This window comes from Canis lupus, chromosome 27 (genome assembly GCF_048164855.1).
Source record: "Canis lupus baileyi chromosome 27, mCanLup2.hap1, whole genome shotgun sequence".
In the NCBI taxonomy this organism is placed as follows: Eukaryota; Metazoa; Chordata; class Mammalia; order Carnivora; family Canidae; genus Canis; species Canis lupus.
In genome coordinates this window covers 20813724-20841410 of record NC_132864.1, presented here as the reverse complement: position 1 = coordinate 20841410, position 27687 = coordinate 20813724, and the positions used below count along the sequence as shown (strand labels likewise).

General features: G+C 44.1%; 1 protein-coding gene across 24 annotated transcripts in view; it reads left to right on the top strand.

Moving 5' to 3' along the window:
- KSR2 (kinase suppressor of ras 2) overlaps positions 1 to 27687 on the top strand; it is a 446504-nt gene that overhangs the window by 112362 nt on the left and 306455 nt on the right. For 23 of the 24 annotated variants that reach the window (XR_012019279.1, XM_072802706.1, XM_072802707.1 and 20 more), the window contains 2 exons: positions 15964 to 16104; positions 19813 to 19963. Coding sequence is in view for 23 of the 24 variants with exons in the window: in XM_072802706.1 (XP_072658807.1) it covers positions 15964 to 16104; positions 19813 to 19963 (292 nt within the window). In the remaining variant the exon portion in view is untranslated. Of the gene's footprint in view, positions 1 to 48; positions 1124 to 15963; positions 16105 to 19812; positions 19964 to 27687 lie in introns of those variants that run through there. The other variant, XM_072802710.1, reaches the window with a different exon arrangement.

Here is a 27687-nt window from a genome sequence, read left to right as displayed (position 1 = left end):
TGTGTGTGTGTGTGTGTGTGTGTGTGTGTGTGAGAGAGATGGTGCTGATGGGGGCGTAACCATGGAAACCAATCAACAGACTCATTTGTGGGCTAAGGATAAGTGCTAGTGAGGAAAAAAGCAGGGTGGTGTGATGGTGACACTGGGGGGTGGTTGGGAAGGGGTGGTGCCCGAAGGGTAGGAAAGTACCATTTGTGCCTGTAGTGGAGGAGAGAGCTCTGGGCAATGGGGAGAATCGCGGGGCGACCCCCCCCCGCCCCCCCCCGTGGGTTCTCGGCGGCTTCCAGCTGTCTGCTGCTAGCCGGTGCCTGCCAGCCCCGAGGCAGCAAGAGTAGGGTGTTTGCTGACAGGCAGCCCGGAGAGGGCCAGCGCTGTGGAGTCCGCCTCTTCATCCGTCAGATTTTCAGGCCAGTTACGCCACATTTCTGAGCCTCAGTTCCTCCATGTGTAAAATCCGTGGGAGATGAGACCCTCCCCTTGGCATTGCCGTGGGATTTATAGCAGAGGTGATTTGTGAAAGATCACATAGAAGATGCTCAGTCTCCCTTCCAGCTTTCACACACTCTGCTTTAGGTTTTTGTTTTGTTTTTGTTTTTGTTTTGAATAGCACCTAAGGGGGACCTGGCCGCTCAGTCAGAAGAGCGCGTGACTCTTAATCTTGGGGTCGTGAGTTCGAGCCCCATGCTGGATGTAGAGATAACTTTAAAAAAATTAAACAAAACAAGATAGCATCCAAGCAGTGCTGGTCTGGGGCTCAGCAAACTGAACCCCAGGAGCTTAACCATGGGTCAGTCCCAGGGTTTACCTTGGTGTAGATTCTAAGTGCAAAGTTCCCCATTACACATTAAAGATTTCAGACAGGATTATTTATAGTTCTGTCACATGTCTTGACTTTAAACATTTTTTTTTCTTGTTGTTTATGCTACTAAATTTACCATCATGCTAATACGAAGTACAGTAATAAGGCACTGAGGATGCTCAGATCCAGGAGGGTCTGAAAAAATTTTTTTTTCCAGTCTGCGGTGGAAAGTGCCAGGCTGCCCCCTGGTGTGGAGTTGGAGAACTACACCTCTGGGTGCCTTTCTCTGTCAGGACTCCAGGGGATCCTTCCGACTTCATCCAGGTCCGGAGACCTTGTTTTGCACCCGTGCAGGGCGAGGGCAGGTGGTGGGCTCAGCATGGATGTGCTCTTTCCAGGAGCCCTGTGTTTATCTTTACTTGAAGGTGGTACCTTTGGACCTTGGGCCGTTCAGCTCTGCATTGACTTGAATTGAGGGTGACCTAAAAATAAATTAGGACACCTGGCAGGGTGAGGACATACAAAGACCCATTTGCAACTGTGCTTCTCAACCTTGATCTCTAGGCCTCTCTGCAGAAGCAGAGGACTATTGGGAAGAGGGCCCGTGACTGGTAATCAGAGCCTGAGTTTGAATCCTGATCGGGTGTTGCTTTTGTTGTATGAGCTCGGGCAGGATTCCAATGGCCAGAGTCTTAGTCCCCTGTCTGTAACATGGCAATAACAATTGAACACCCACTTCAGCATTGCCGTGGTGCTCTCCTAAGGCTGTATCCCTGAAGCCCTTGTGCAGAGTAATGTATTTAGTCATGTAGGGGGATTCAGCTTCATCACCGAAATTCCCTGAGTGTGGAGGACAGTGACTCTCACACCCCCTGGGTGTGAAGAATCAGCTTTTCTGTTCTCCCAGTACTTTGTAGCCAATGCTTTGGTAAAATATGATAAAATGATTTTGTAGAAAAATGAAGGGGACTGAAATATCCAAACAAAATACAAGCCTCACTTTGAAGACATTGGATTTAAGAACAGAAAAGCACTCTGTCAAATCGCTATCAAAGTAATGGAATGCTCTCAATTTCTGTGCTTATCTGAAGGAGGCTGGCCTTCATAGCCTTCAGAGCAGGCCACACCTAGAATAGCTGAACAGCCCTGCCCTGGGGCAGGGAGGATGGGTCATTGATTTTGTGTCCCTCCCTCTTGGTATTTAGAAAGCCCCTTAAGACACACACTCAGTAAATGAATGAATGGCAGGCCTTCTCCTAGAATAAACATAGAACTCCCACCGGTATCCTGTGATCATGGCACATTGCTATCTACGAGACTGTTCTCTTAATTTTGCACCCTTGTGCCTGTACTGAAGCCTGGCTGCTCCTCTGTTCTGGCTCCTCTCACCTGGTCTTGTGATTTGTGTTTGCACATCCACATCTGTCTCGTCTGCCCCCCTGGGAGCCCCTTCAGGCCTGGACCAGTGCAGACTGCTCTTTGAATTCCCAGGGCCCTGGACAGGGTCTTTCCCTTAGAGCTGCTCGGTGAATGCCTACTACCCACAGGAGCCCACAGCCCCAGAAGCCACATGGACTTCCGGGATTGGGTTTCTGCCCCCGTTTTGTTGTCCAAGGATCCCGATGCTTTAGCTTGTCAGAGAAACAAACTGCTTTCATTACGTAATTCAGACAGTAGATGAATGTTTCTCCTGCTTGCCTGACCCTCAGAGTCATTGGGGTGCTTGTGTTTTTATGAATTCCTGGGCCTTCCCCAGATTTGGTGAATCAGGCTTCCTAGGGGATGGGCCTGGAAGGTTGATATTTGAACAGATACCTCTAGATGATTCTTATGGTCAGGGAATTGGGGAAAATGGATGCTTATATGTAAAATTATCTTCTACCTTGGAGAGCTGCTAAAGCTCTATGGCTCTCAGTCTCCTCATCTGTAAAGTGGGGACATCTCTGGGGTTATGAAGGTTAAATGAAATAAGGTAAATGAAATGTTTAGCTGAATACCTGTACTGTTTATAACATACAGTATATAATAGTTATATATGTAGTTTAGTTATATATAGTATAATTATCACATGCATAATATAGGGTTATATGTAAACTTTTTTTTCTTTAAAGATTTTATTTATTTATTCATGAGAGACACACAGAGACAGGCAGAGACATAGGCAGATGGAGAAGCAGGCTCTCTATGCGGAGCCCAATGGGGGACTCGATCCCAGGACCCCAGGATCATGACCTGAGCCAAAGGCAGATGCTCAACCACTGAGCCACCCAGGTGTCCCTATAAACTTTTATATATAAACTTATTTAATGAAATGGTGGACATTGCATGTATCATATACATGAGATATATGTATCATGTATTTATCAGATATTGTCTAAGGGCTTTATACATGATTTCATGTAATCTTCATATATATATATGTATATATATGTGATGTATATATGAACTGTCACAGCTAGCATTGTTGCATGGATTAAGAACGAACTGCAGGAAAAATGGAGACCTTATTTAATGAGGTGGCTGACTTTGACTATGTCCCACATAGCTTTATTGTTGCTAAGTGTCAGATTTTCATGAGGTTTGTGATGAATGATCATATAAGTAATTCAAACTTATAGAAAAATTATAAGATATACATGCACAGAAATAAGCAAATAAATCCCACTGATGATAATCCAGAGATGCAATTTAACTTTTTCTTAACTTTAAATGGGGGCAGTGATGGGATCTATATCACAATGTCACTGTGTGGAGTAAATAGACAAGTCACAAAAAGTGTTTATCACACCATTTGGCTCAGAGAGAACCCCTGTTGGCTGACAGCTGCGATTATTCTATGCTATCAATCTTGGGGACCCGCTGGGGGAAACTGCTAATTCCCAGGGGATATGTTCCACTTGGGAAGTATTGTTTGTCCAGCCTCACACGTGGGGCAGGTTTCTGGGTTTTTCCCTGCTCAGATTAGCTGTTCTCTTGTCCTGAAAGGTGACTGGTTCCCCTTTGCTTCAAGGGGAAGCCTCGGTCCTGTGATTGCCCTCTCTGCCTTTCTTCCCTACTCCGCCTGCTTCTTAAACCTATCTTAAACCTTAAATCTATCTCCCCCTCATTCCTAATGCATCATAGTGGGGATGCCCCTTGATTCTTGGTCCTGGGCAGGTATAGAAGGTCCAGTCTCTGGGTGACTCTGGAAACATCTCCCAGAATTCAAGCATTCCTTCAACAGATAGTTAGGACACTATGTTCATGTCAGAGGAGGGCTCAGCTTGCTTTCTGCACAGACAGTATCTCATGTGATGCCTCAGCAGGCCTGTGAGGAAAAGTGGTATGTGCCCATTTTACAGATGAGAGAGTAGAGGCTCAGGGAACTAATGTGACTTGCCAAAGCCTCAGAACTAGAATTTAGAAACACTTCTCCCACAATACCTGGAAGCCTTCCCAAGATGAGTGAGGCCTGACTTTGGATTTCCAGTTCAGTGAGAAGGATCCGTGAGCAACTCATAGTGCAACATTCTGCAAAAGGGAGGGAACTTTGGGATCATGCTGTGGTTCCCCAACTTACATAGTTTTGTGGATCTGGGTAAGTGATTTAACCTCTTGACACCTCAGTTTTCTTGTTCACAGAATGGGCTCAGAATACCAGCCTCACAGCTAACATTGTTGCATGGATTAGAAATGAACAGACACATTCAAAGCACTTGTCCTACCGTGCCAGGCTCACTGCAAGTATTTAGTAAATGGTGGCTGCTCTCATGGCTGTTGTTCCTGAAAACGCTTTATCAGAGCCGACAAAGATGCCCCCAGCAGACATCACAGAACTGCTCACATCATGGGCTTTTGACCCTGGGATCAAAGGAATCCCTCATGCAGAAGATTAAAAAGAATGAGTTAGATCTGTATGAACTAACAGAGAAAGATGCTTGAGGCTTGCTACTGAGTGAAAAAAGTAAAGATATAATTTATGTGTAAAAAAATAACCCTACACATCCAACTGTGCTGTGGAGTTTATACACACACACACACACACACACACACATATGGACATGCATAGAGGCATAGAAAAAGGTCTGGAAATATGGACACCAACCTAGTCTCTGTTGTTACTTCCATTATGTCTAGGGAGAAGAAGGCCAGCATTAGTAGGAGTGGGCAAAGGGGGCTTTGGCCTCATCTGAAATAGTCCAACTTTTCCACAAGGAAAAGATATACACGTGCTTGTTAAATAATTAACATTAAAATAAAGTTACCCTTTCTGCAATATTTTGGGCTTGGAATCAGATTGGGTTTGAATCTTTGCTCTCTACTTACTAGCTATGTGATCGTGAACAAATGGCTTAACTTCTCTGTGCATAATTTCCCCATCCATAGAATGTAGATCTTAACAGCATCTAGCCTCTGGGAATGTGTAAATATATTGACATGATGTGTGTTAGTTCTTTAGCCTGGGCTTGGCTCATAGAAGTGCTCAATAATGGTACTTTTACTATTGTGCTTACTTCATTTATCCAAATGATAAATCCTTCCAAATCTAGAAAGGGCTCCTTAACCTTTTGAGAGATATCCAGTGTCTTCATTATTAGCTGATGATAATGCAAGGAAAACTGTGATAAATGTTATAAGAGAGCATGTAAAAATAAAATGCCGAGGACTTGCTGGAGAAGGTGACATTTGAGATGGACTTCAGAGAAAAATATTTCCATGAGTTGATGGGGTGGTGTATCAGCTATGTGCCCCCATAATGCTGCGTAACAAATGACCAGAAAACCTTAGTTGCATACAACATAAATGCTTGTTAGCCATGCATCTGGGGGTCAGTTGGAGATTCCTGGCTCTTCTGATCTTGACTGGGCTCACTCACAGCTAGGCAACAATTGGCTATTGTCTGAGTTGAGATGGTTTTGTCTAGGGTGTCTGGGAAGACTTGGCTTTACTCTACATGGTCTCTCATCCTTCAGTTGACTAATTAGCCTGGACACATTCTTACATAGATGGCAGATCCAAGGCAGCAAGAAGAACCATGCAAAGCCTTTTTATTTTGGCCGAGGCAAGAAGCTTCACCAACTGATTGCAGGGTTGTAGGCACAGACTCTGCCTTACTTGTGAGTTAATTGTAAGGGCACATTGTGAAGGGTACAGGGCAGGAGGCATGAAGGATTCGGGGCATCTTTACAATCTACCCACAGGTGGGTATAGAAAGGACTTCTAGATGGGGGAGCCTGAGCAAAATCATGGAGGGGCAACATTTGAGGTGATGTGTTTAGGGAATTGGAAACGAAAGAGGTAAGGAAGGAGAAATGGACTACAGTTGAACCCCGAATAATGTCTGAGTTTGAACGTTTTTCTGTAGAACAGTATTTCCCAAACTCATTAGTTTGATACCACCATTGTGCTTTTTGCCATATCTGTATATGTTCTTTAAACCAACTCAGTTTTTTTTTTTTAAAAATATTTTATTTAAGAGAGTGAGAGAACACGAGTGAGGAGAGGGGCAGAGGGAGAGGGAGAAGCAGGCTCTCCACTGAGCAGGGAGCTGGATGCGGGGCTCAATCTCAGGACCCCAGGATCATGACCTGAGCAGCTGAAGGCAGATATTTAACTGACTGAGCCACCCAGGTGCCCCTAAACCAACTCAATTTTTGAAAACATACATATACTTATTTTTTTTAAGGTTTTACTTATTTATTCATGAAAGACACACAGAGAGAGAGAGGCAGAGACACAGGCAGAGGGAGAAGCAGGCTCCACGCAGGGAGCCTGATGTGGGACTTGATCCCGGGACCCCAGGATCACGCCCTGGGCTGAAGGCAGACACCAAACCGCTGAGCCACCCAGGGATCCCCCCATACATGTATTTAAAAATAAAACATTATTCAACTATTGTAACAGAAAACTAGTACCACTTGCCATAAATGGAAGCAACCAAGAAAATAAACACCATACAAACAGTAGTGTCATTATATCACAGTCACTATTGTTACCTGCCCAAGGCTGTGAGTCTGTGTCCTGCTGTCTCTTATAGAGATCAGCAAGTGTTAGGTGTTAAGGACGTAGCATCACTGAACAGAGACTGTCTCCTTGATATATGGTGAGATGGCTAAAGAGAGATTTGGAGAGAGGACATGTTTACTGTGGCACTCATTGTCACTTAATGCAATGCCTCAAGTTATCAGTGTTACCCAGACTTGGGAGATCTGCTACTTAAGAATGGGTTTTTGAGCAAGGTAGTGACATGGCTCCCTTGCTCCTGCCATTCGGTATCAACGCTTAGTCCAATTTTTCAATCTTCTGGGGCAATGAATGCTTAATTAAAAGTATGAGAGGGTAGCCTGGGTGGCTGAGTGACCTTTAGCCCAGGGCTTGATCCTGGAGACCCAGGATCCCTGCATGGAGCCTGCTTCTCCCTCTGCCTGTGTCTCTGCCTCACTCTCTCTCTCTCTCTGTCTCTGTGTCTCTCATGAATAAATAACTAAAATCTTTAAAAAATCTTTAAAAGTATGAGAGACTGGGGCACTAGCTGTCTCAGTCAGTGGAGTGTGTGACTCTTGATCTTGGGTTTGTGAGTTCGAGACCCATGTTGGGTAGAGATAACTAAATAAAACTTAAAAAAAAAATAACGGTATGGGAGACATGATGTCACTGGCTTTCTTTGTTTCTGTAAGTCAAGAAACCATATTGTGGGGCACCTGGGTGGCTGGGTTGGTTAAGTGTCTGCCTTTGGCTCAGGTCATGATCTCGGGGTCCTGGGTTGGAGCCCCATGTCCGGGTCCCTGCTCAGCAGGAGCCTGCTTCTCCTTCTCCCTCTGCCACTTGCCCTGCTTGTGCTCTCTTTCTTTCTCGTCAAATAAATAAATAAATAAAATCTTTAAAAAACAAATGAAAGAAAGCATATTGTTTTTATTTATTCAAGAAAACACATTCTTATTTCTTTCATCATATTTGAAATCCAACATGGGCATATATAAACATAGAATAATAAACAGCAAAACTTTGTTTATTTAGGTGAAAAGTCTGAGGAAGGCCAGTAAGCAAAAATCCCAAATTTATAGATATTGTTAATAATAAAGTAAGCATATGTTACTTTTTAAGCAATTTCTATAAGTTGGTTGGATTTAAATCCTATGAATTTCAGAATCAGGATTTAAATAATGAATTGGGAGATAGTTTTCATTTTAATCCAACTAAAAGTACATTTCTTTGCAGTATAATGTACATTTTAAACATTGGAGAAAGGATATGTTTGATCTTTTTTTCATATGTTTGATCTTTAAAGAACATATATTTTGAAATAGATTAAGTTAATTTTATTTTTTTAAGATTTTATGTATTCATGAGAGAGAGAGAGAGGTAGAGACATAGGCAGAGGGAGAAGCATGCTCCCTATGGGGAGTCTGATGCAGGACTCAATCCCAGGACCCTGAGATCATGACCTGAGCCAAAGGCAGATGCTCAACCACTGAGCCACCCAGGCATCCCAAAACAGAATAATTTTAATTTATTAGAAAGACTTTTCCTGGTACTGAGAGTTAGTAAATTGGGGGCACAGCCCCTTTGAGGTAACTGTGGCAGATGCTTGTGAGTTTGGGTGGTACAAAATCAGCATTATTGGTGTGGCATTTGGAGTGGTTCTTCAGCACCACTTTGTGTGAAAAATCCCTTTTAACTCTCCTCACCATCTTGTGAAGTAGGTACGCTTGTTATAGCCTTCAGTTTCCAGGTGAGAAAACTGAGGTCAGGGCGGTTTTGAAACTTGCTTGAGGTGGTTCAGCTACTAAGGAGTGCAGTGCAATTGGAGCTTAAGTTAGCCTGACTCTGGTGCCCAAAGTTCTGGCTCCTTCCTGAGGCTTGCCTCTTATTCCAGCACACTGGCATGGAAAACAAAATTCAAGATTTGTACAGTATGGTCCTCTTTCTCTGGTACTATATTGTGCATTTCTATTTTTTCAATTACTAGGAAGCCCTCAGCTTAAAACCGTGCAAAGCAAGCAAGCTTGCTAGGCACACTTACTGCCAGTCAAAGATGGCATTTATCTGAGGGTCTGAGAGATCTATTTTGCTTTTAATTACTGGAGTTTCTTTTCTGCATGATGAAGAAAGTTGTAATCTGAGATCTCCTCTGTCCTGAAGCTTCCTCAAATGGATAGAGAGTGAGTGATAACTGCTGGAGACAGATTTCATATCTAAATCTTCAGAAGTTCAGAGCTGACTTTGATTCTCTGTACCAGAAATATCAGAAGGAAGGCAAATTTTTGGTTGATCATATTCGTTATTGAATTCCCAGAGCCCAACGAGGTGCCTGGTGCACTGGTGAATAGGGGGCACTTAGTAAATATTTTATGAATGAATGAGTGACCCAAAGGTTAGGTAGGTATATGCAAAGCATGGAGAAGATGCCTAAACTAAGTCTTAAATTAAAAAAAAAAATCCTTCTGGGGCACCTGGGTGGCTCAAGCAGTTAAAATTCTGCCTTTGGCTCAGGTCATGATCCCAGGGTCCTGGGATTGAGCCCTGCATTGGGTTCCCTGCTCAGCGGGGAGTCTGCCTCTCCTTCTGCCCCTGCCCCTCCACTCATGCTCTCTCCCTTTCTCTCTCTCTTGCAAAGAAAATCTTAAAAAAAATTCTTTCAAATATCAAAAAAGCAAAGCCGTATGTACTTATTATAAACATCAAAATAGCATCTGTATACAGATGTATACTTTTTAAGTGAGTGCCCCTCTTCCCCCCATGCTTGTTTGCCATTGCAGTTCATTGTAATCTGCCCAATATTTTTCTATATAATTATATCATTGACATACCGAGATTTATTTATTTATATATTTGTTAAGATTTTATTTTATTTTTTATTTTTTTTAAGATTATATTTATTTATTCATGAGAGACACAGAGAGAGAGAGGCAGAGACATAGGCAGAGGGAGAAGCAGGCTCCATGCAAGGAGCCTGACGTGGGACTTGATCCCAGGACTCCAAGATCACACCTTGGACCGAAGGCAGGGACCAAACCGCTGAGCCATCCAGGGATCCCCTATTTTATTTTTTAAATGTTTTATTTATTTATTCATGAGAGACCCAGAGAAAGAGAGAGGCAGAGACACAGGCAGAGGGAGAAGCAGGCTCCTTGCAGGGAGTCCAACATGGGACTCAATCCCAGGACCCTGGGATCACACTCTGAGTCAAAGGCAGACACCCCACAGCCAAGCCACATAGGTGTCCCTAAGATTTTATTTTTAAGTAATCTTTACACCCAATGTGGGGCTCAAACCCACAACCCCGAGATCAAGAGCCTTGTGCTTCACTGAGCCAGCCAGGTGCCCCGACACACATAGAGTTTTAAAAATATAAATGTAATTATAATATATGTATGTTGTCTTTGCAGATTGCTTTTTCACTGAAAATGAAAATCTTGGAGATTTTCCCAAGCCAATATGTATCAGTCTACCTTATTTTTGAAAGTTTATATAATATTCCATCCTATAGATGTGCTATAATTCATTCATACTTAGCTTTTTGGGTAATGTACCTTTTAATTATTTTATCATTTTAAAAAAAGACATAGTTTTTATTTTTTTAAAAGATCTTATTTATTTATTCATGAGAGACACAGAAAGAAGCAGAGACACAGACAGAGGGAGGAGCAGGCTCCATGCAGGGAGCCCAATGCGGGATTCAATCCCTGAACCCCAGGATCACACCCTGAGCCGAAGGCAGTTGCTCAACTGCTGAGCCATCCAGGTGCCCCATTATTTTATCATTTTTTTAAAAAGAGTTTATTTATTTATTTATTTATTTGAGAGAGAAATAGAGAGCTGAGGGGAGAGACAGAGGGAGAGAAATTCTTCAGCAGACTCCACACTGAGTGCAGAGCCCCACATGGTGCTCAATCTCATGACCCTGAGATCACTACCTGAGCTAAAACTAGGAGTCAGACACTTAACCAATTGTACCCCCCAGGTGCCCCTGGGTTCATGTACCTTTTTAAACATTATTTTCAAGTTTTAAAACTTAATTGTGCTGCAGTAATGAGCAAGCCTTTATCCCATGTACAAGCATATATAAGTATGCCTCTAGGGTGGAGTCCTAGAAGTGAAACTATTAAAATGTTGAGACTAAAATCCCTTGGCCCTCCAGTGGCATTCTCAATGGTGTCTCCCATTCTTCCTGACACTGGATAGTATCTTTGTAAAAGAAATGTTGCCAACTCATCTAAACATTTTTTCCATTTATAAGCAGGTAATACATATACATTGTATTTTCTAATTTTGCTGTAGAGAAGCAAATAGAAACAATCTCTATCGATAATCTGAATATTTAATAATAATCCCATCATTAATAATCTTAATAATCTTAGTTGTAATTATTATTAATCTTAGTAATCTTAATCACCCATAATCTTACTATCAGAGATAACTGCAGTTCACATTTTATAATATACCCTTCCACAGCTTTTCTATGCATATATACACAAATAGTTGTATACATTTTTATGATTATTTGTACATTATAAATATTATACATATTTTATACCTTATTTTTAATGATACACCATCATATAGATATATTGTAATGTATTTACATCTTCCCCTCTTGGTGAAGAGTTGAATTGTTTCCGATCTTTCTTGGCTATTATCAACTTAAGCAAAGCTTTGTGAATATTCTTAATTATTTATTTAGGATAAAACCCTACAGCAGCACTGTCCTTTAGAAATACATTGACAGTGGGACATCTGGGTGGCTCAGTGGTTGAGTGTCTGCCTTTGGCTCATGGCTTGATCCCGGGGTCCTGGGATCGAATCCCACAGCGGGCTCCCCGCAGGGAGCCTGCTTCTCCCTCTGCTCATGTCTCTGCCTCTCTCTGTGTTTCTCATGAATAAATAAATAAAATCTTAAAAAAAAAAAAAAAGGACGCCTCGGTGGCTCAGCAGTCAGGTGCCTGCCTTTGGCTCAGGTTGTGATCCCGGGATCTGGGATTGAGTCCCACATCAGGATCCCTGTGAGGAGCCTGCCTCTCCCTCAGTCTGTGTCTCTCATGAGTAAATAAATAAATATTTTTAAAAAATAAAAATAAATAAACACATTGAAAGTGACAGATGTGTGCCAAATGTGTAATTTAAAATTTTCCAGTAGCCACATTAACAAAAAAATAAATTCGTATTAATAGTATATTTTATGTAATCCAGCATATTCAAAATATTATCATTTAAACATATAATCAGTGTAAAAATATTAAGGGGATACTTTATGTTACTTTTTCTTACTAAGTCTTTGAAATTGGGTATGGATTTTATACTTAGAGCACCTCTCAATTCAGGTGCTAAAATTTCAGTTTTGAAGTAAAGTTTAATTCTATCAAAGTAATAGTTATGTTTAACAGAAAAATATTTTACATGGCTTCTATTTTTTTTTTTAAGATTTATTTATTTGAGAGCAGCCCGGGTGGTGCAGCGGTTTGGCGCTGCCTGCAGCCCAGGGCATGATCCTGGAGATCCGGGATCGAGTCCCACATCGGGCTCCCTGCATGGAGCCTGCTTCTCCCTCTGCCTGTGTCTCTGCCTCTCTCTCTCCTGCTCTGTATCTCTCATGATTAAATAAAATAAAATCTTAAAAAAAAGATTTATTTATTTGAGAGAGACAGCATGAGTGGGAGGGGCAGAGGAAGAGGGAGAGGGAGAGAATCCCAAGCAGGCTTCACACTGAGTGTGAGCCCCAACTGGGGGCTCGATATCATGACCCTGAAATCATGACCTGAGCCAAAAACCAAGAGTTGGATGCTTAACTGGCTCTGCCACCTAGGCACCCCTATGGCTTACGTTTTTAAAATTTCCGTTAAGTAAGGTTAAAATTCCATTCTGTGGACAGACTGGCCATGCTTTGACTGCTTAGTTAGCCACACGTGGCTAGTGGACTACCATTTTGGACATTTCACGCAGACCTGAAATCAGTTTCATTCTCATAAACCAAAGCAGGGAAAGGAGTGTGTCTGCGAAGAGGATCTGAGCATCCCCTGGCATGTGTCAGCATCTGAAAAAACAATTTAACTCAGGATTCAAAAAACTCAAAAAGGAGGTAACAGAACTCAGGAAAGGAAGAGAAATAAAAGGGGAATGTCATTCATTAAGGTAAATAGGTGAAAAGTAAGAAAACTTTGTACAAATCAGACATACATGGAAATCTCCGTAAGGCAGGCAGTGGTGCTAGGGTAAGAAGTCAGTGCAGCAGGGGTTGAGGCCCATGAGGAGAGCATCCAAGTAGGACAGTGGTCAATTAAATAAATCGGTAGACTGAACAAAAAAAAAGTATTGAAGATTGTTTTTCTCACTGAGATGAGTGATACAGATGTGGGAAATAAAAAAAGTTAGAATAAACCCTATGGTATTGGATTGTGACTGGAAGTATTGGTTATCAATACATATAAAAAAATCTAGGCATAAACTTGTGTATCTATGTATACATAGGTGCATTGCACAAGCATACATATATTGCCTAGGCTGTCCGCAGAGGGGACTGGAAACAATGACACCCCAAATTCAGTAAGCACTCGAATCTTGGCTTCTAAATACCATTTCCCGTTCAGAGGAAGCAGTGCTTCCTGGGTGAGAGGACTGATTCTAGAGCCGTGGCAGGGAAAGAACAAGATGAGCCTGGACAATTTTGTTATGTGGCAAAGAGAGGAATTGTTCAGAGAGTGACTGTGTATGCATCAAAGTATATTTCTTTCAAGTAGTTTTTTTTTTGTACCTGAGTCAAAAAAAAAAATGGTTAAAGCAAGTCAGAAAATAAAACAAAGGACAGACAGGAGAGGTCTGTAGGTATCTTAGTTGAAAGATCTGCTCTGGGGCTTCTGGGTGGCTCAGTTGGTGAAGCGTCTGCCTTCTGCTCAGGTCATGACCCCTGGGTCCTGGGATGGAACCCTGCATTGGGCTCCCTGCTCAGCGGGAAGTCTGCTTCTTCCTTTCCCTCTGCCCCTCCATCCTGCTTGTGTTCTCTCTTGCATACACACACTACTCTCTCTCAAACAAATAAATAAAATCTTTAAAAATTAAAAAAAAACTCTGCTCTATTAATAGGTCAGACCCTATTCATTCAGATTAGGGAATTAGAGAAAAAAAACATTCTTTTGGACATTTTCTATTTTAAAACTCTAGACTGAGATTCCGGATTACAAGTGTGGGAACATTAGCTTCATGTGATTTTTGTGCCACTATTGCAATGGAACTTAGGCTTTTTTTATCAAGAAGAATGACAACTTTCATTTTATTAGTAAGGTGAATAGAATTAATGTTAACTGAAAAATGAGTTTTCTGATTCCTTCCAATCAGCCTCAGGCTGGCTCCCATATGGCAGCAGGGCTGGCCTGGGCAGCTTCTGGCTCTTATGGTGTCCCCTCGTTCCCCAACAACTCTAGAGGGAAGTGAGGGCTGTCTCCTGAGCACCTGGGAAGGGTTGCTGGGGAGGGTCCTTGGGGGCTGGGTCTGGCTCACTTCTTGTCCTTGATCCAAATGCTGTGATCAGGCCTGGGTCATGTGCCCATCCTGCAGCCCGAGTGGAGTGGGTAGGTGAGACCGGCCTTACCAAAAACCATATGGACTGGGATCCCAAGAAGGAAGTTTCCCCCAATGAAAATTGAAATATTCTTTTCAGCAAAAGGGGAAATGCAGATCAGCTGGACAGAAGCAACAGATGCCCACTACCATCATCTCACTGTTAATGTTAGTTTTCACATAACTAGTTTTCCTTTCTTGTGTCATGGAATCTCTCCATAGCATGAGTTCAAGTCCATCTCATTCTAAAAGTATTTGTGAATTTGTGAATATTTGCACATGAATTAAGATTCACAGAGTACAAAAGGATTTATTTATTTTTAAAGATTTTATTTATTTATTCATGAGAGACACAGAGAGAGAGGCAGAGACACAGGCAGGGGGAGAAGCAGTTTCCCTGCAGGGAGCCCGACGTGGGACTCGACCCCAGGACCCCGGGATCACGCCCTGAACTGAAGGCAGACTACTGAGCAGACCACTGAGCCACCCAGGTGCCCCAGTACAAAAGGATTTTTATTTTTATTTTTATTTATTTATTTATTTATTTATTTATTTATTTATTTATTTATTTATGATAGTCACAGAGAGAGAGAGAGAGAGAGAGGTAGAGACACAGGCAGAGGGAGAAGCAGGCTCCATGCACCGGGAGCCCGACGTGGGATTCGATCCCGGGTCTCCAGGATCACGCCCTGGGCCAAAGGCAGGCGCCAAACCGCTGCGCCACCCAGGGATCCCTACAAAAGGATTTAAGTGAAATGTTTCTCTGCCGTACTTTTCATATCTGTGACTTATTTATTTTCTAACTGGAAGTTTGTACCTCTTACTCTCCTGAAAGGTACAGCATTGGGAATATAGTCAATACTACTGTAATAACTTTATCTGGTGACAAATGTCACTACACTTATCTGCTTACCATAGAGAGCACCGCATAATGTATATAATTGTTGAGTCACTATGTTGTACACTTGACACTAATATAATATTGCATGTTGATTATACTTCAATTAACAATTAGAAAAATAAAAACAAAAAATGTTTCTTCCACCTCTCTTCCCCACCACCCCCCTTCCCTTCCATAGCATTTTGGAAATCCTCCCAGAGTGTCTGAATTTACAAAGCTATATAAATGTAAACAGTGCCCACATGCATGGAGAATATTTATTTTTATGTATCAACGTATCTTGGAGACTGCTCTGAATGACTACATAGCACACTTCCTCATTTTAGTTTATAGCTGCGTAGAATTCCCTTGTGTCATGTACCCGCATTTGTGTCTTCTGCTCATGGACCCTCAGGGTGTTTTCAATCTTTTGCCATTGCAAGTAGAACAGTAAGAGCTATTCTTTTATAGTCACCTTGCACAGGATGGCGCCTCTAGGAGATTTCCTAGAAGTGCAATCATTGCATTGGGTCCGAGGACTTATGCAGTGGAAATGTACATGATTGCAGCCCCAAAGCCCCCTAATAAAGTGGTAACAACGTGTGCCCCTCCTTCCTACAGTGACACTGGTGTTTGAAATAGGGGTTGGATGGGGTTCAGGCAGGGAGGGGGGGTAGGGGGCGGGGAGATTCTTGCCTATTCTCCCATGGCAATGCCTGTGACCCATCCCCTGTCCTCATCTGTGTCTCCACAGAGCAAGCTGGTAAAGTACTTCAGCCGACAGCTGTCCTGCAAAAAGAAGGTGGCCCTGCAGGAGCGCAACGCCGAGCTGGATGGCTTCCCCCAGCTTCGACACTGGTTCCGGATCGTCGATGTGCGCAAGGAAGTCCTGGAGGTGACCAGAGACAGCCCCCCACCCCCTGCCCCTTCCTGGCCAGAAGCCAGCCCCTCCGACAGCAGGTTTTTGCCTGTGCCTGACGCAAATATGTGTTGGATGAAGGCGCAGAGGATCTCTGATGCTGTCCAAGTGGGTTGTTAAGAATATGGCTCTACATTCAGTTGGATCCTCTTTCAGCTCTGCCTATTTATTAGCTCAATCACCTTGGCCAAGTCACATTACCTTTTAGACCAGTGCTGCCCAGCAGAACTTCTGTTATGATGGAAATAATTTATATCCATGCTGTCCGTGCTACTGCATCGGACAGCATGCCGTACATAGCTGTCGGGTGCTTGAATTGTGATGAGTGCATGTGACTGATAAGCTGGATTTTTAATTGTATTTAATGTTAATTAATGTGCCCAGTGGCCACCATATTGGATCCCACCATTAAATGGGGGTAAAGATTATCTCCTCTTCTGAAGTAGCTAGAATAAAATGAGAAGATCCATCTAAAATGTTCCGCTCACAGTCTGGCATCTTACCATTGAAAACTTTGGAAGTAACGAGAGTGGACCACATCCTTAAAATCTCAAGGATAGTGAGATTTTTTTTCCTACCCTCTTGGATTCTAGGTCCCCACTGATTCCAGTGACTAGTCTGGCCCTTCCAAATAAAACTAGTTACTGAATGTTTGGGGCCAGGAGTTGTCCTAAGGGCTCTACACCCAGGATCTCAACTGTTGAGGCTCGCAATGACCTTTTGAGGTGGGGACAATTATCCCCATTGTGCAGAGCAGGAATATAAGGCTCAGAGATGAAGCAACTTCTCCTGTTAGAGTAGATGGGGCTGGCAGGAAAATGCAGCTCAGTAGGACTCTGGAGCCTATGGGAAGCACTGTGCTTTCTCCTCCTTTTGATGTTGCTGGGGGCTCCCTGAACTGGGCAGACAAGGGAGTGCCCTCCTTGCCTGCAGGACCAAGTGCCATTTCTCATGGTGCACCCTTCTTCTTGAAGAGGTCTTCCACCTTTTGTCTTTTCAGACGTTGACCTCTATGTGAGAGCTAGCATGAACCCACCTGATCCTGAGCTAGAGGAAAGGCCCACACATTCCTCAATCACACCCTACCCCAACCTCATGCATGCACACTGGCTGACGTATAATTCTATGTTCCTTTCATTCCCAGAATGGTAATTTCATGTGAATTTCCTTAAAATGAAAGGTCACGAGAAACTACAGACAGCACATTTTATTTGCATGGGCAAATCCACTTTTTAGAGGCTTTTGGGACCATTTATTTATCAAGCTGGATGAATACAGAGACAAAATCCTTTCAGCCAGGGATTGAAAACTGGTGGTTCCCACGCTGTTCTTCCTTGTATCTGATGCACAAACATTTTTTGTTTGTCTGGTATAGTGTTTGCAACAAATTTTTTGAGCCAATATTTAAAAGCTTAAAGAGTTTGCATTAAAAAACCCCAGATCGATCCCTGGGTGGTGCAGCGGTTTGGCGCCTGCCTTTGGCCCAGGGCGTGATCCTGGAGACCCGGGATCGAATCCCACGTTGGGCTCCCAGTGCATGGAGCCTGCTTCTCCCTCTGCCTATGTCTCTGCCTCTCTCTCTCTCTCTCTGTGACTATTATAAAAAAAAAAAATTTTTAAAAACCCCAGATCTCTGGCTTCTCTTGAAAAAGCCCAATTGGGGAACTCACTGAACTGAATTCCTGTCTGGTGGCAGTGGATGACCTGATTTCTGCTGCCCCTTTGGATCCTGTAGGCTCCTGCTAGTGAGCGGTTTTGCTCATTTACATTTACGTGGCCTGCAGGTGCCCCAACTCTGGCTCTTACCTTAGTCTGTTAGAATCCTGAGTCCACTAACTGGGAGATGGGGACGAGCTGGGGTTCCAGCTCTCTGTCTGTAGCTCCCATGTGCGTCCACCAGAGGTCCCCTTTCTGAGGAGGAAAAGGCTCCCAAGTAACAGCCTAGGTTCAGACTTACTTGCTGAGCAACCCTGGGCAAGTGGTCTAATCTCTCTGAATTTTAGTGTCCTAATTACAGACCAATGATGATGATGATGATGAAAGTATTCCTTTATGTGGTCTTTGTGATAGTAAAAAAGACCCCAGGGAAAGCCCTTAAAACAGTGCACCATCCATTTCATTTTTGTTTATTATTATCATTTTATTGGAAGGAAGTGCATCTGGTCTCTTAGTCCGCATTTCTTAAGGCTTTGTCCATTTTTAATGTCGTTATTACTTTTGTGTTTTTTTTCTATGACCCCAAATTTCAGTGAAAATTGAGTATTTGGGGGAGTAAATGATAGGATTAAAATGCACAAGTAAATCCTGCAGCAAAGAAGAGAATTATTTTATGCTGTCAGTGAGTCTCTCTAAATGTGATTTGTTTTGTACCTTCAGATCCTGGACCATCAGTTTTCTTAAAGTGGGCTTTACAAGCCATGTGTCTCTATTTGAGAAAAGCCCTAAATGACTCAAATATTGTTTTTTCCTGCTCCTTGCCCTAGTGAATTGGAAAGGCACTGATTTGTCTTTGTGGCCTTTGGCCTGCATCTGTTTTGAGGTGGGGAAAGAAACTTTCCTCTTTTTTGGCTGCCAGTTTAATGCCTGTATGTGTGGTAGAGGGGCTGGTGTGGTGGTGGTGGTCTGATTTTGTTGTAATACACAGATATTGCCACAAGAGGGCAGTAATATTCCACATTGTCCTAGAAACTCCATCTTTAGGTATCTCAAATTCTTACTTAAATAATATATGTAAAAACAATGGATACCATTAACTGCTATAAAATGAAGCCTCTTCGTTTCATATACATGTATAGCTATAGATGTACACAGATGCATAAATGCAAAAAGATGCATAAATATTGAAGTTTGACAAATTTCAAGGTGTATCCATATCATGGTGTTCAGGGACACATCATTTTGGGAAAGGGAGGGTGGTTGCTTTTGGTGGTGAAGGGAAATTTATATCTGGGAATCCTACCCTCTCCAGAGGTATCATGTCCCCATCCTATGCTATACCCCAGCCTTAGCACTTTGTCTTAGAATGCAAAATTGTGCCCTGTGGGCTGGGACACAAATCCAGTTCCATTTCCAGCACTGGACTACAGACAGGGTTCTGTTCTATGCTCAGGCTACTGCCTCTTAGGATTCCTAAGGCCCCAATCTAGACCCTTGAATGTGTAGCTTGGGAGGACAGCCATCAAGAGACTTGGGCTCTGCTCTGAGTTCACTCCTGTATTGGGGCCAAGCCAAGCCAAGCCAAGCAGGAGGCCCAGAGAGCCATCCAAAGATGATGAAAGTGGGATCTGCCCATAAGAAGTTCAGAGAGAAAAAAAAAAAAAAAAAAAAGAAGTTCAGAGAGTACAGAGGAGGGCAGATAATTAACCACCACCATCTATGAAGCACTGACTGCGTGCTCACAATAGGTGCTACCTTACAAAGTAGGTGCCATTAAGACTCCCATTGTACAGGTGAATAAAATGAGGCTCAGAGAGCGTAAGTGACTTGCCCAAGGTAATGAGCGGCAAAGCTGAGATTCAAATCCAAGTCTGTCTGACCCTAGAGTCAGAGACCTCAGCTGCAGTTCACACAGGGTTGGGTGTTGCACGTAGGTACTGCTAGAGGGCAGTGTGGAGGCTCAGCCCACTACCCTTCCCTCTGGGCACCTGAGGTGTGTTTACCATCTTTCTTCCTTCCCTCTTCTAGGAAATCACCCCCGGCCAGCTGAGTCTGGAGGACCTCTTGGAGATGACAGATGAGCAGGTGTGTGAGACCGTGGAGAAATACGGAGCCAACCGGGAGGAGTGTGCCCGTCTCAATGCCTCCCTGTCCTGTCTCCGGAACGTCCATATGTCAGGTGAGCAGGCCTTGGGGATGGAGACTCGTCCCCAAAACATCTGCCTCAGTTCCTCTAGATTTCTGTGCCTGAGCTGCAGGCCAGGATGAGACAGAGTCAGCTTTAAATACCACTCATGAGCAGAGAAAAGAGAGGCCTGGATTCGGAAGCCAGAGGTGGTGAGGGCAGCTCTTGGAAGCTCTTCCTTAAGGGAGAGCTCAGGTGTAGGGCATTTGGTTCTGGATAGCACCAGCCAAAGGGTTATTAGTTCATCCACATAGTTGTTTCAGTTTCCACCACAAGGTGTCGCTGCAGAACCTCAGTCTGGACCCATCAGGCAGCTGGTTTTCTGCACAAGCCTTTACCGGGTTCAGCATGGGACATTCAACAAGTATTTACTGACTACTGTGTGCCAGCAGGCTGGGATACAGCAGGGAATGCAAGAGAACGTATTTGGAACAGGTCATTGGCCCAGATTCCCCTTGCATGCCCTTTGGTAGTCTTTCTTGCTAGCGTAGCCTTATCAAAGTTATCATCAAAAGGGACCCTGAATCAGGGGCTGTCCTGTCATTGAAGAATATATGGCAACAACCCTGGCCTCAGTTACAAGATGGCAGTAGCACCCTCTCAGTCCCGGTCATGACAAACAAAAATGTCTCCAGATAGTCTACGTGGCCAGGTAACCTTCCAGAAAGTTTCTATCAATTTATGCCTCTCCCCAGATCCTGCCCCCTACAATACACGAGGGTGAGCATTGATGTTAGGTTCTTAATTGCTTTTCTGAGTTCACAACTTCCATCAGAATTCTGCTACTGAGTTCAGTGAAGTCCTTATAAATGGAGCTGGCCTCCAGCTCTGCCTGAGATAGGTGTTTCACTCATCTGTGGTGACATCCTGGGCTGGACAAGACCATGAGAGGGCCTCTAATCTTGTGTTTTCCAGTTTTGATCAAGATGCCTAGAAATGAATCGGATTTACACTGCAACTCTGTACAGATACACACACACACACACACCCATACACATACATACCTGAAACGAGTCTCGTGAAATAAAGAATGGCCATCAAACACATTCTTACTATGCATGATATTTTGCATCCTTTCCTATTTTATCCTGTATTACTTACCAAATGCTGTTCATGACCCACCACTTTCATGTCACACCTCACTTATGGATTGTGAGCCATGGTTTGAAAGACAGCGATCTTTGTGGTCCTGGTGGGGAGAAAAATTTTTCTCTCTACTCTTCTGGGTCCTTGGCTGAAATGGCCCCTGTAATAAAAGATTAACAGAAGAAAAAAAAGTTTTAAAGTTTAATAACATGGTTACTTCCTGTATGTGTGGAAGAGCCTTGGGGAAACTGAGGAACTCCTTAGAGTGACCCAAGACACCACTTTCAATTGCATCTCTAGTTAAAGACAAAGGAGGCAGTTGGGGGGTGGGGCAGTTGTGGGAGGTGACCGGGAAAAGCACAAATAACAAAGGGAAAGTGGGTGTGCAAAAGTCTCTGCCTTCTCCATTGAGAGGAAGAAGTTTCTAGAGTCACCCTTCTGATACTGAGTTGGAGACACCTTTATAAATGGAGGTTTCCTGTATAAATGTCAATGTCTTTTGCAAAAGTGCAACTTCTACTCATGTTTCAGAGCTTCACCCGTGTCTACTGTTTCTTCAAAATAATCAGCCTCAAATAGCTTTTATGCTAAAGGGACATATCTTGGGGTAGCAAATTCTGCTCCCTGTCATCCTTTTGCCTCTACAAAGTCTTCCCAGGCAGCTCAGATGCCATCTACAATGTCCTGCTTCTGATACCAACCTTATGGCCACTGGGACCTTGACAGCAGTGGCCAAGTGCTGCACGTTTGCCCAAATCCTATGGCACTTAGTGTTGAGGTCACCATGGGGATCAGCGCAACTCAGTGCCATGTGGGGTGCATTCCATTGAACACAACCCAAGTAGGTGTTGGAAGTGAAGACCTTGTTATTACTTGTTATAAGGAAGGAGGCAGGGAGATAGCTCTCCAAGCAAGGCCTCTCCCAACAACAAAATCGGGGGAGGGGTTTAAGCTGCAGGTTCATACGTATTCAGGGAGGAGCATGACAAAGGATGGTTCAGGCTAGAATTGGGGCAAAAGTCATCCTCAGGTGGCAGAGTCCAGGTCCTAGTTGACTGAAGTCACAGGCCAGCCAGGTTCAGCATCATCAGCACTCTGGCTCCAGGTAGTCCAGTATTTGTGTGCTCAACAGGGTTTAAATCCTGCAGAAATGACACAAGAGTGGGCATTAGGTCAGTCTTTACTTTTGAAAAAGCACTGGGAGCTTTACCACTGATTTATTGTCTCTGCTGTGGTCAGACTATGTCCTGGCTTGGGAGTGGCTGTTTGTTTTTCACTTTCTTTTGTTCCCTTAAAATCATTAACTACCAAGATCTATTTTTTTTTCCTGCAATTTTTATGCATCCCAAGAAGTTCTGCAAGAAATGTGCTTGTGCAAATAGTGCTGGTCTGGCATCGATCACAAAACGGCTGGGGTCCTAACATGACTTCTGTGATGTTAAGAAAGCTGTGTCTCATCTTTACTTTTCTGGGGACCCTTAGCTCTGTCTTGTCTACACACCCAGCTCTGAATTTCCTTGGTGTCATACTTCATGTCTGATCTTCCTGTATGCCACATAGTTGTTTGTCACATTTTAATTTAAATTTTAACCTTTTTTTTTTGGGGGGGTGTGATTTAAAAAAAAAAGGATGCCTATCTCCCTACCAAACTGTAAGCTGCAGAAGGGCAGGGATCATACCTCTTTTGGCTCACCATTTTATTCCCAGCCAGAGATCAGTATGTGATACAATATTTGGCACACTCTAGGAACTTAGTAAATATTTTTGAATTAATGCACCTTTCCCCACATGTAGCCCACGCAAATCACCAATGGCTTAAAGTATATGGCCTTTCCATGGGTTGTAAAGAAAGCTCAGGATTTGGCTTCTATTTGGAGCCCCACCGTTCACATTTCCCCCTCAAGCCTTGACTATTGGCTAAATCTACTAGTTACTTAGAGTTTTCTAGACCAGGCATGGATTTCACATGGATTTCTTGCTCCCAGTGCCACTGCCTAGAATTCTCTTTCTCTTTGTTTTTCCAGGGAACCCCTGCTTATCCTCAAACTCAACTCCTGCCTCAAAGCCTCTGCACTTTGTTGAGCGAATGAATGAATGCTTCTGTCACCAACTGACCATGTCTTGCAGTGGTTGTTAGTTTCCTGGCTCCCTCATCTAAATGTGACCTCCCGCTGGGCAGGTGCAGGACAAACCTAGCTCCTGGCTGGGGTTGTCTCTGTTAAGGGAAGACCCAGGATGCTGTTGGATGTGCTTGCCACTAATCTCCACCAAGGGGAAGCAGTGAGCCATCCTGCACCCATCCTTCTTTTAAATCTTCCCTCAAAAATGATCATTGGTTCCTAGAAGCTTCTAACTATCTTGGGAGCTGGATGATTCCATCATTTCCTGCCCTTCGCTTTAACTAAAAATGTTATCCCAAACTAAGGAACAAACTAGTGTCTTTCCCACGAGACTCTTGTTCTTAAGCATCATGCCATATTTATGCACCCTGGTAACCCCAGCTCTCGGCTGGAGGGCTGGAGTCTTCTACGGCAGTGAAGTCAGATATTTTAAATTCTGGCTTGTAAATGGTGACTCGATGCATGTTTGTTAAATGACTGAGGGAATGCAAGTTGTATTGAGAAACTCATGGAAGCAGATAGAGACAAGTAAGCTTTATGCCTGGCTGAGGATACTCTCTGCCTCTCTCTCTCTCTCTTAGGGGATCAGGCAACTTTATTTTAGACGTGTGACTCTAATCTTAGTTTTCTCCTTGGGTTGGGTATATTTTTGTTTTCCAGTGTCCAAGGAGCCCCTGAGTTAGGAAAAAAAAAATTAACCATTCTTGACTTTTCAGAGCTTGTTAGATCAGCCTCAGCCTGAAACTGAAGAAGCCTCAACAGGCTCGGGGGACCCCAAATCCATGATATCTTAACCTTTTCTTATCATATCAGATGTGGCCTGAAACCAAAAAAACATTCAGTCATTCAACAAAGTTTGTGGAATGCCTGCACTGTGTCAGGGACTGTTCTGATCTCTGAAAATGCAGGCTTGGATGTCAGTCCTCGGGGGTTTACGTTCTAGCAGGGGGAGACAGATGACACGTTATGATCATAATAAGCAAATGCATTGCAAAGTGTGTTAGAATAAGTGCAGTGGGGGACAGAAGAAGAAAAGTGGAGCAGTCTCAGGGCGGTTGGCAGAGCCTTCTGGGAATGGTGGCCAGGTTGTCCTATTAAATAGTGTGGTCAGGGCGGGCCTTCCTCCTATTCAGTTTTCCTCTCTGCTCTCCTTTCCCAGGCTTTCACTGTCTGCTAACAGTGTGGAATCTGGACAAACCCAGCCTCTGCCAAATTCTGAGTCTACAACCTATCAACTATGTGATTTTCAGTATGGCCTCTCCAGATTCTGAGCTTAGTTTCTTAAGTAGTGGGATGAAGAAGATGATCATTTCCACCCAGTGGTTGTTGGAAGGATTACATAAGATGGCACAGGCAAAGCATGGGGCCTGGCTCAGATTAGGTACATGATGAGTCCTCTTGTTACCATTACTGTCATTGTCCTCATTAGCACCATCCCTGCCCCTGTCCTACATCCATTACCACCATCTCTGCTGAAGTTCTACTACCATCACCACCCATCACCACCATTGTGTCATCACCATCATCACCACCAGCCACACCATCACCACCACCATCAGTGCCACCAACATCACCACCACCACTATCCACACCATCACCACACCATCAACCACACCATCATCATCACCATCACCACCAGCCCACCACCACCACCATTAGTGCCACCAACATCACTACCACCACTATCCACACCATCATCATCACCACCATCACTACTATCAGCATCACCATCACCACCATCATCATCACCACCAACATCACCACCATCGCTATCTACACCATCACCATACCACCAACCACACTATCACCACCACCATTATCATCACCATCACCAACATTGTCATCACCACCATCACTACCACTATTACCATCACCAGGGTCCATTAGCCTTTCTCTGCCCCCAACTCTTTTCCCTCTACCTTTCTGCCATACTCCTCCCTTTTTTTTTCTCCAAAGGGCCCCTGGCCTTCAGTTTTCTAATTATGCTTCTAATTCTGTGTTTCTCTGATTTCCCTTCCCCTGGAGCCACTGTCTCCCTCAACATTGCTGCTTCTTTAGAACCTATTCCCACCCCCCGCCCCCCGTTTGACTTGATTGTTCTCTAGAGGTGGCCCACGTTTCCTCTGGCCAAAAGCATCAAACAGAAAAGCCCGAACAATTTTTTCATGGCACATGGCCCCATTTTCTCCATCATGGTCAGTACAGAGCCAGGGTCCTAGGGTTAAATTGATTTATTGCTGGAAGGGTGTATTCCTGCCATTTGCTCCCTCTCCCCTTCAGCCCCAGACTGGGCCTCAGGCCTGAAGACCACAGCCTCTCTCCTTGAACTCTCCTCTCTGGGTCACAGCTGCTTATCAGAGAAGAACTTGGAGGGGACAAGGCTCAGAGATCAGAATACAGATGCTGTGCTTTTCTTTCTCTTCTGCTTCATCTTTGTCTGTACTCTTGGTCTTTTGACTGTTTTCAGACTAATAATGGGCAATCATTTGCATCTTTGCTTTCCCAAGGAAAGACCCAGGTCCCACATCATGGAAGACCTTGATTTTCTCCTTCCTTCCTTTCCTTCTTCCATACTGATTTATCAAGCACTCAGTATGTATCAGGCACTGTGCTAGATTCCAGGCTTGGGGACTCTTTTAGGGCTTCAGGGTGGAGAGCTGAGAACCAAAGCGCAAGGAGGAATTCTCCTAATGACTTGGGTGGGGGTGGGGGGGGTAGCATGCAGAAGTGCCTTGTGGCTGGAGGCAGCATGTTACATTCCAAGCACAGACAGACCTGTGTGACTGGAAGTCTGGGCCGGCCTTCACAGTGGACCCTGGCACAGAGCTTGCATAATGGGATTTTGAGCAGAAGATGCTCAGATCATTGTTCACTTTTCAGACAAACACTCTGGTTTCAGAGGAGGGGAGTGGCTTAGAGTGAGTTGCTGGTAAGTGCAGCAGGAGGAGGCTCGAGGACTTCCAGGGTGTTGGAGGGTTGTGGAATGCAAAGGTCAAGAAAGAATTCTTGAGATTTTGTGTGGTGCAACTTAGTAAGTTTATTTAAGTAGCATGGGGACAGGGGCAGAAAAAATGGGCAGAAAAAGCTGAACTTTTGTTGTATGAAGCTGGTGGTTGTATGCTTTGTGCTCAAGGGGGAAGGGACATGTAGGGAGTAGATCATAAGTGTCTTCGGATTTCTACTCCTAAAACTACTTTCCCAAGATTTTTCTAGTGCTTATCATTGAGCTTGACATTAATTATTGGTGAGAAATACAGGCAGTCAAGAGGTCCTTGAAGAATGTAGCAATCAGCACATATTGATCCTTATCGGAACTCTGCAGGCTGTAGGCCAGCCTTCTGGGCTAAAGATGAACATTTTTTCTGCTTCCATCCCTTATCACAGGGAGAGAGAGAGGAGGCTGGGGTACAATTGGCCAGTAGGTACCCCCATGCCCTAGCAGCCTCTCTGGAGCTTGTGCTGTGGGGCCCCCTTCAGCTCCTCCTCCTGCGTGTCCAGGGGGAGGACTGGGAGCCAGGAGAAAAACAGGACACAAAATGCCCTGAAATAGGACAGCTTCAGATGTTCTCTTGCTCCTTCCCGGTTTGGGCGTCGAATGAAGCCCACTAGAACCTTGCCTTCACTACAGCCTTCCTTATACTGGCACAAAGAGTGAGAGCAGGATTGATTGCCCTATTGTTCCAGTTGCTTCTAACTTTGGGCTGACTGGGGAGGCTGAGGGAGAGTGGCCCCTCCCAAAGCCCACCACAGTGTCTGGTGTGTTCCAGAGCCCATGTCCTCTTTCGATCATCAAACCCTCTCCAGCCCTGGGCTATAGATCCCCAGGAACACCTTGCACACAAGTAGTGCCACTTGGGGTCTCTCAGTGGCGAGTGATAGAAACTTAATGCAGCCTTACTCACAAGTGGCTCATGCATTCATTCAATAAATACCAATCCAACTTCCTGGCTCAGTCACTGTTGGGGGCCAAGGGACATAGTGGTGGGTACAGCCCACCAGCTTCCTGCGCTCAGGGACCTTATATTCTAGACCCACACTGTCCAATCAAGCAGCCACTAGATTGTTGGGTGTGAGTTTAGTTCGGGCTGTGTGCTGGGGCACCCAAATATTGCCTTTCCATGTAACTTGGGTTTCTTATAGAATTAGTTCATAAGGGGAGACTGGAGATTCAGAGCAAGGTCTCTAACCTGTCCTGATGTGGGTAAGCCAGTCTGGGTTTTTGGAGACCTCTGGAAGCCAGCATGTCCATCTGTTGCAGGGAGACCAGGAAGAGGGACCAGTGTAGACACCTATGGAAGGTTATGGTTCTTTGGAGCTGTTCCCTCTGGGAGTTTGCAGGAAAGTGTCTGGTGTCAGATTTGAGGTCACTGTTGGTCACCAGGGCCCACTGTCAGGATGAAGGAGCAGGACCCGACGAAGGATAAACTAGACCGGCACCTCTACATCTGTCTCCTATTGTCCTGGGCCACAACACTCCAGGTGGACCCCACTGGAGTCTCCTGCTTCCTACAC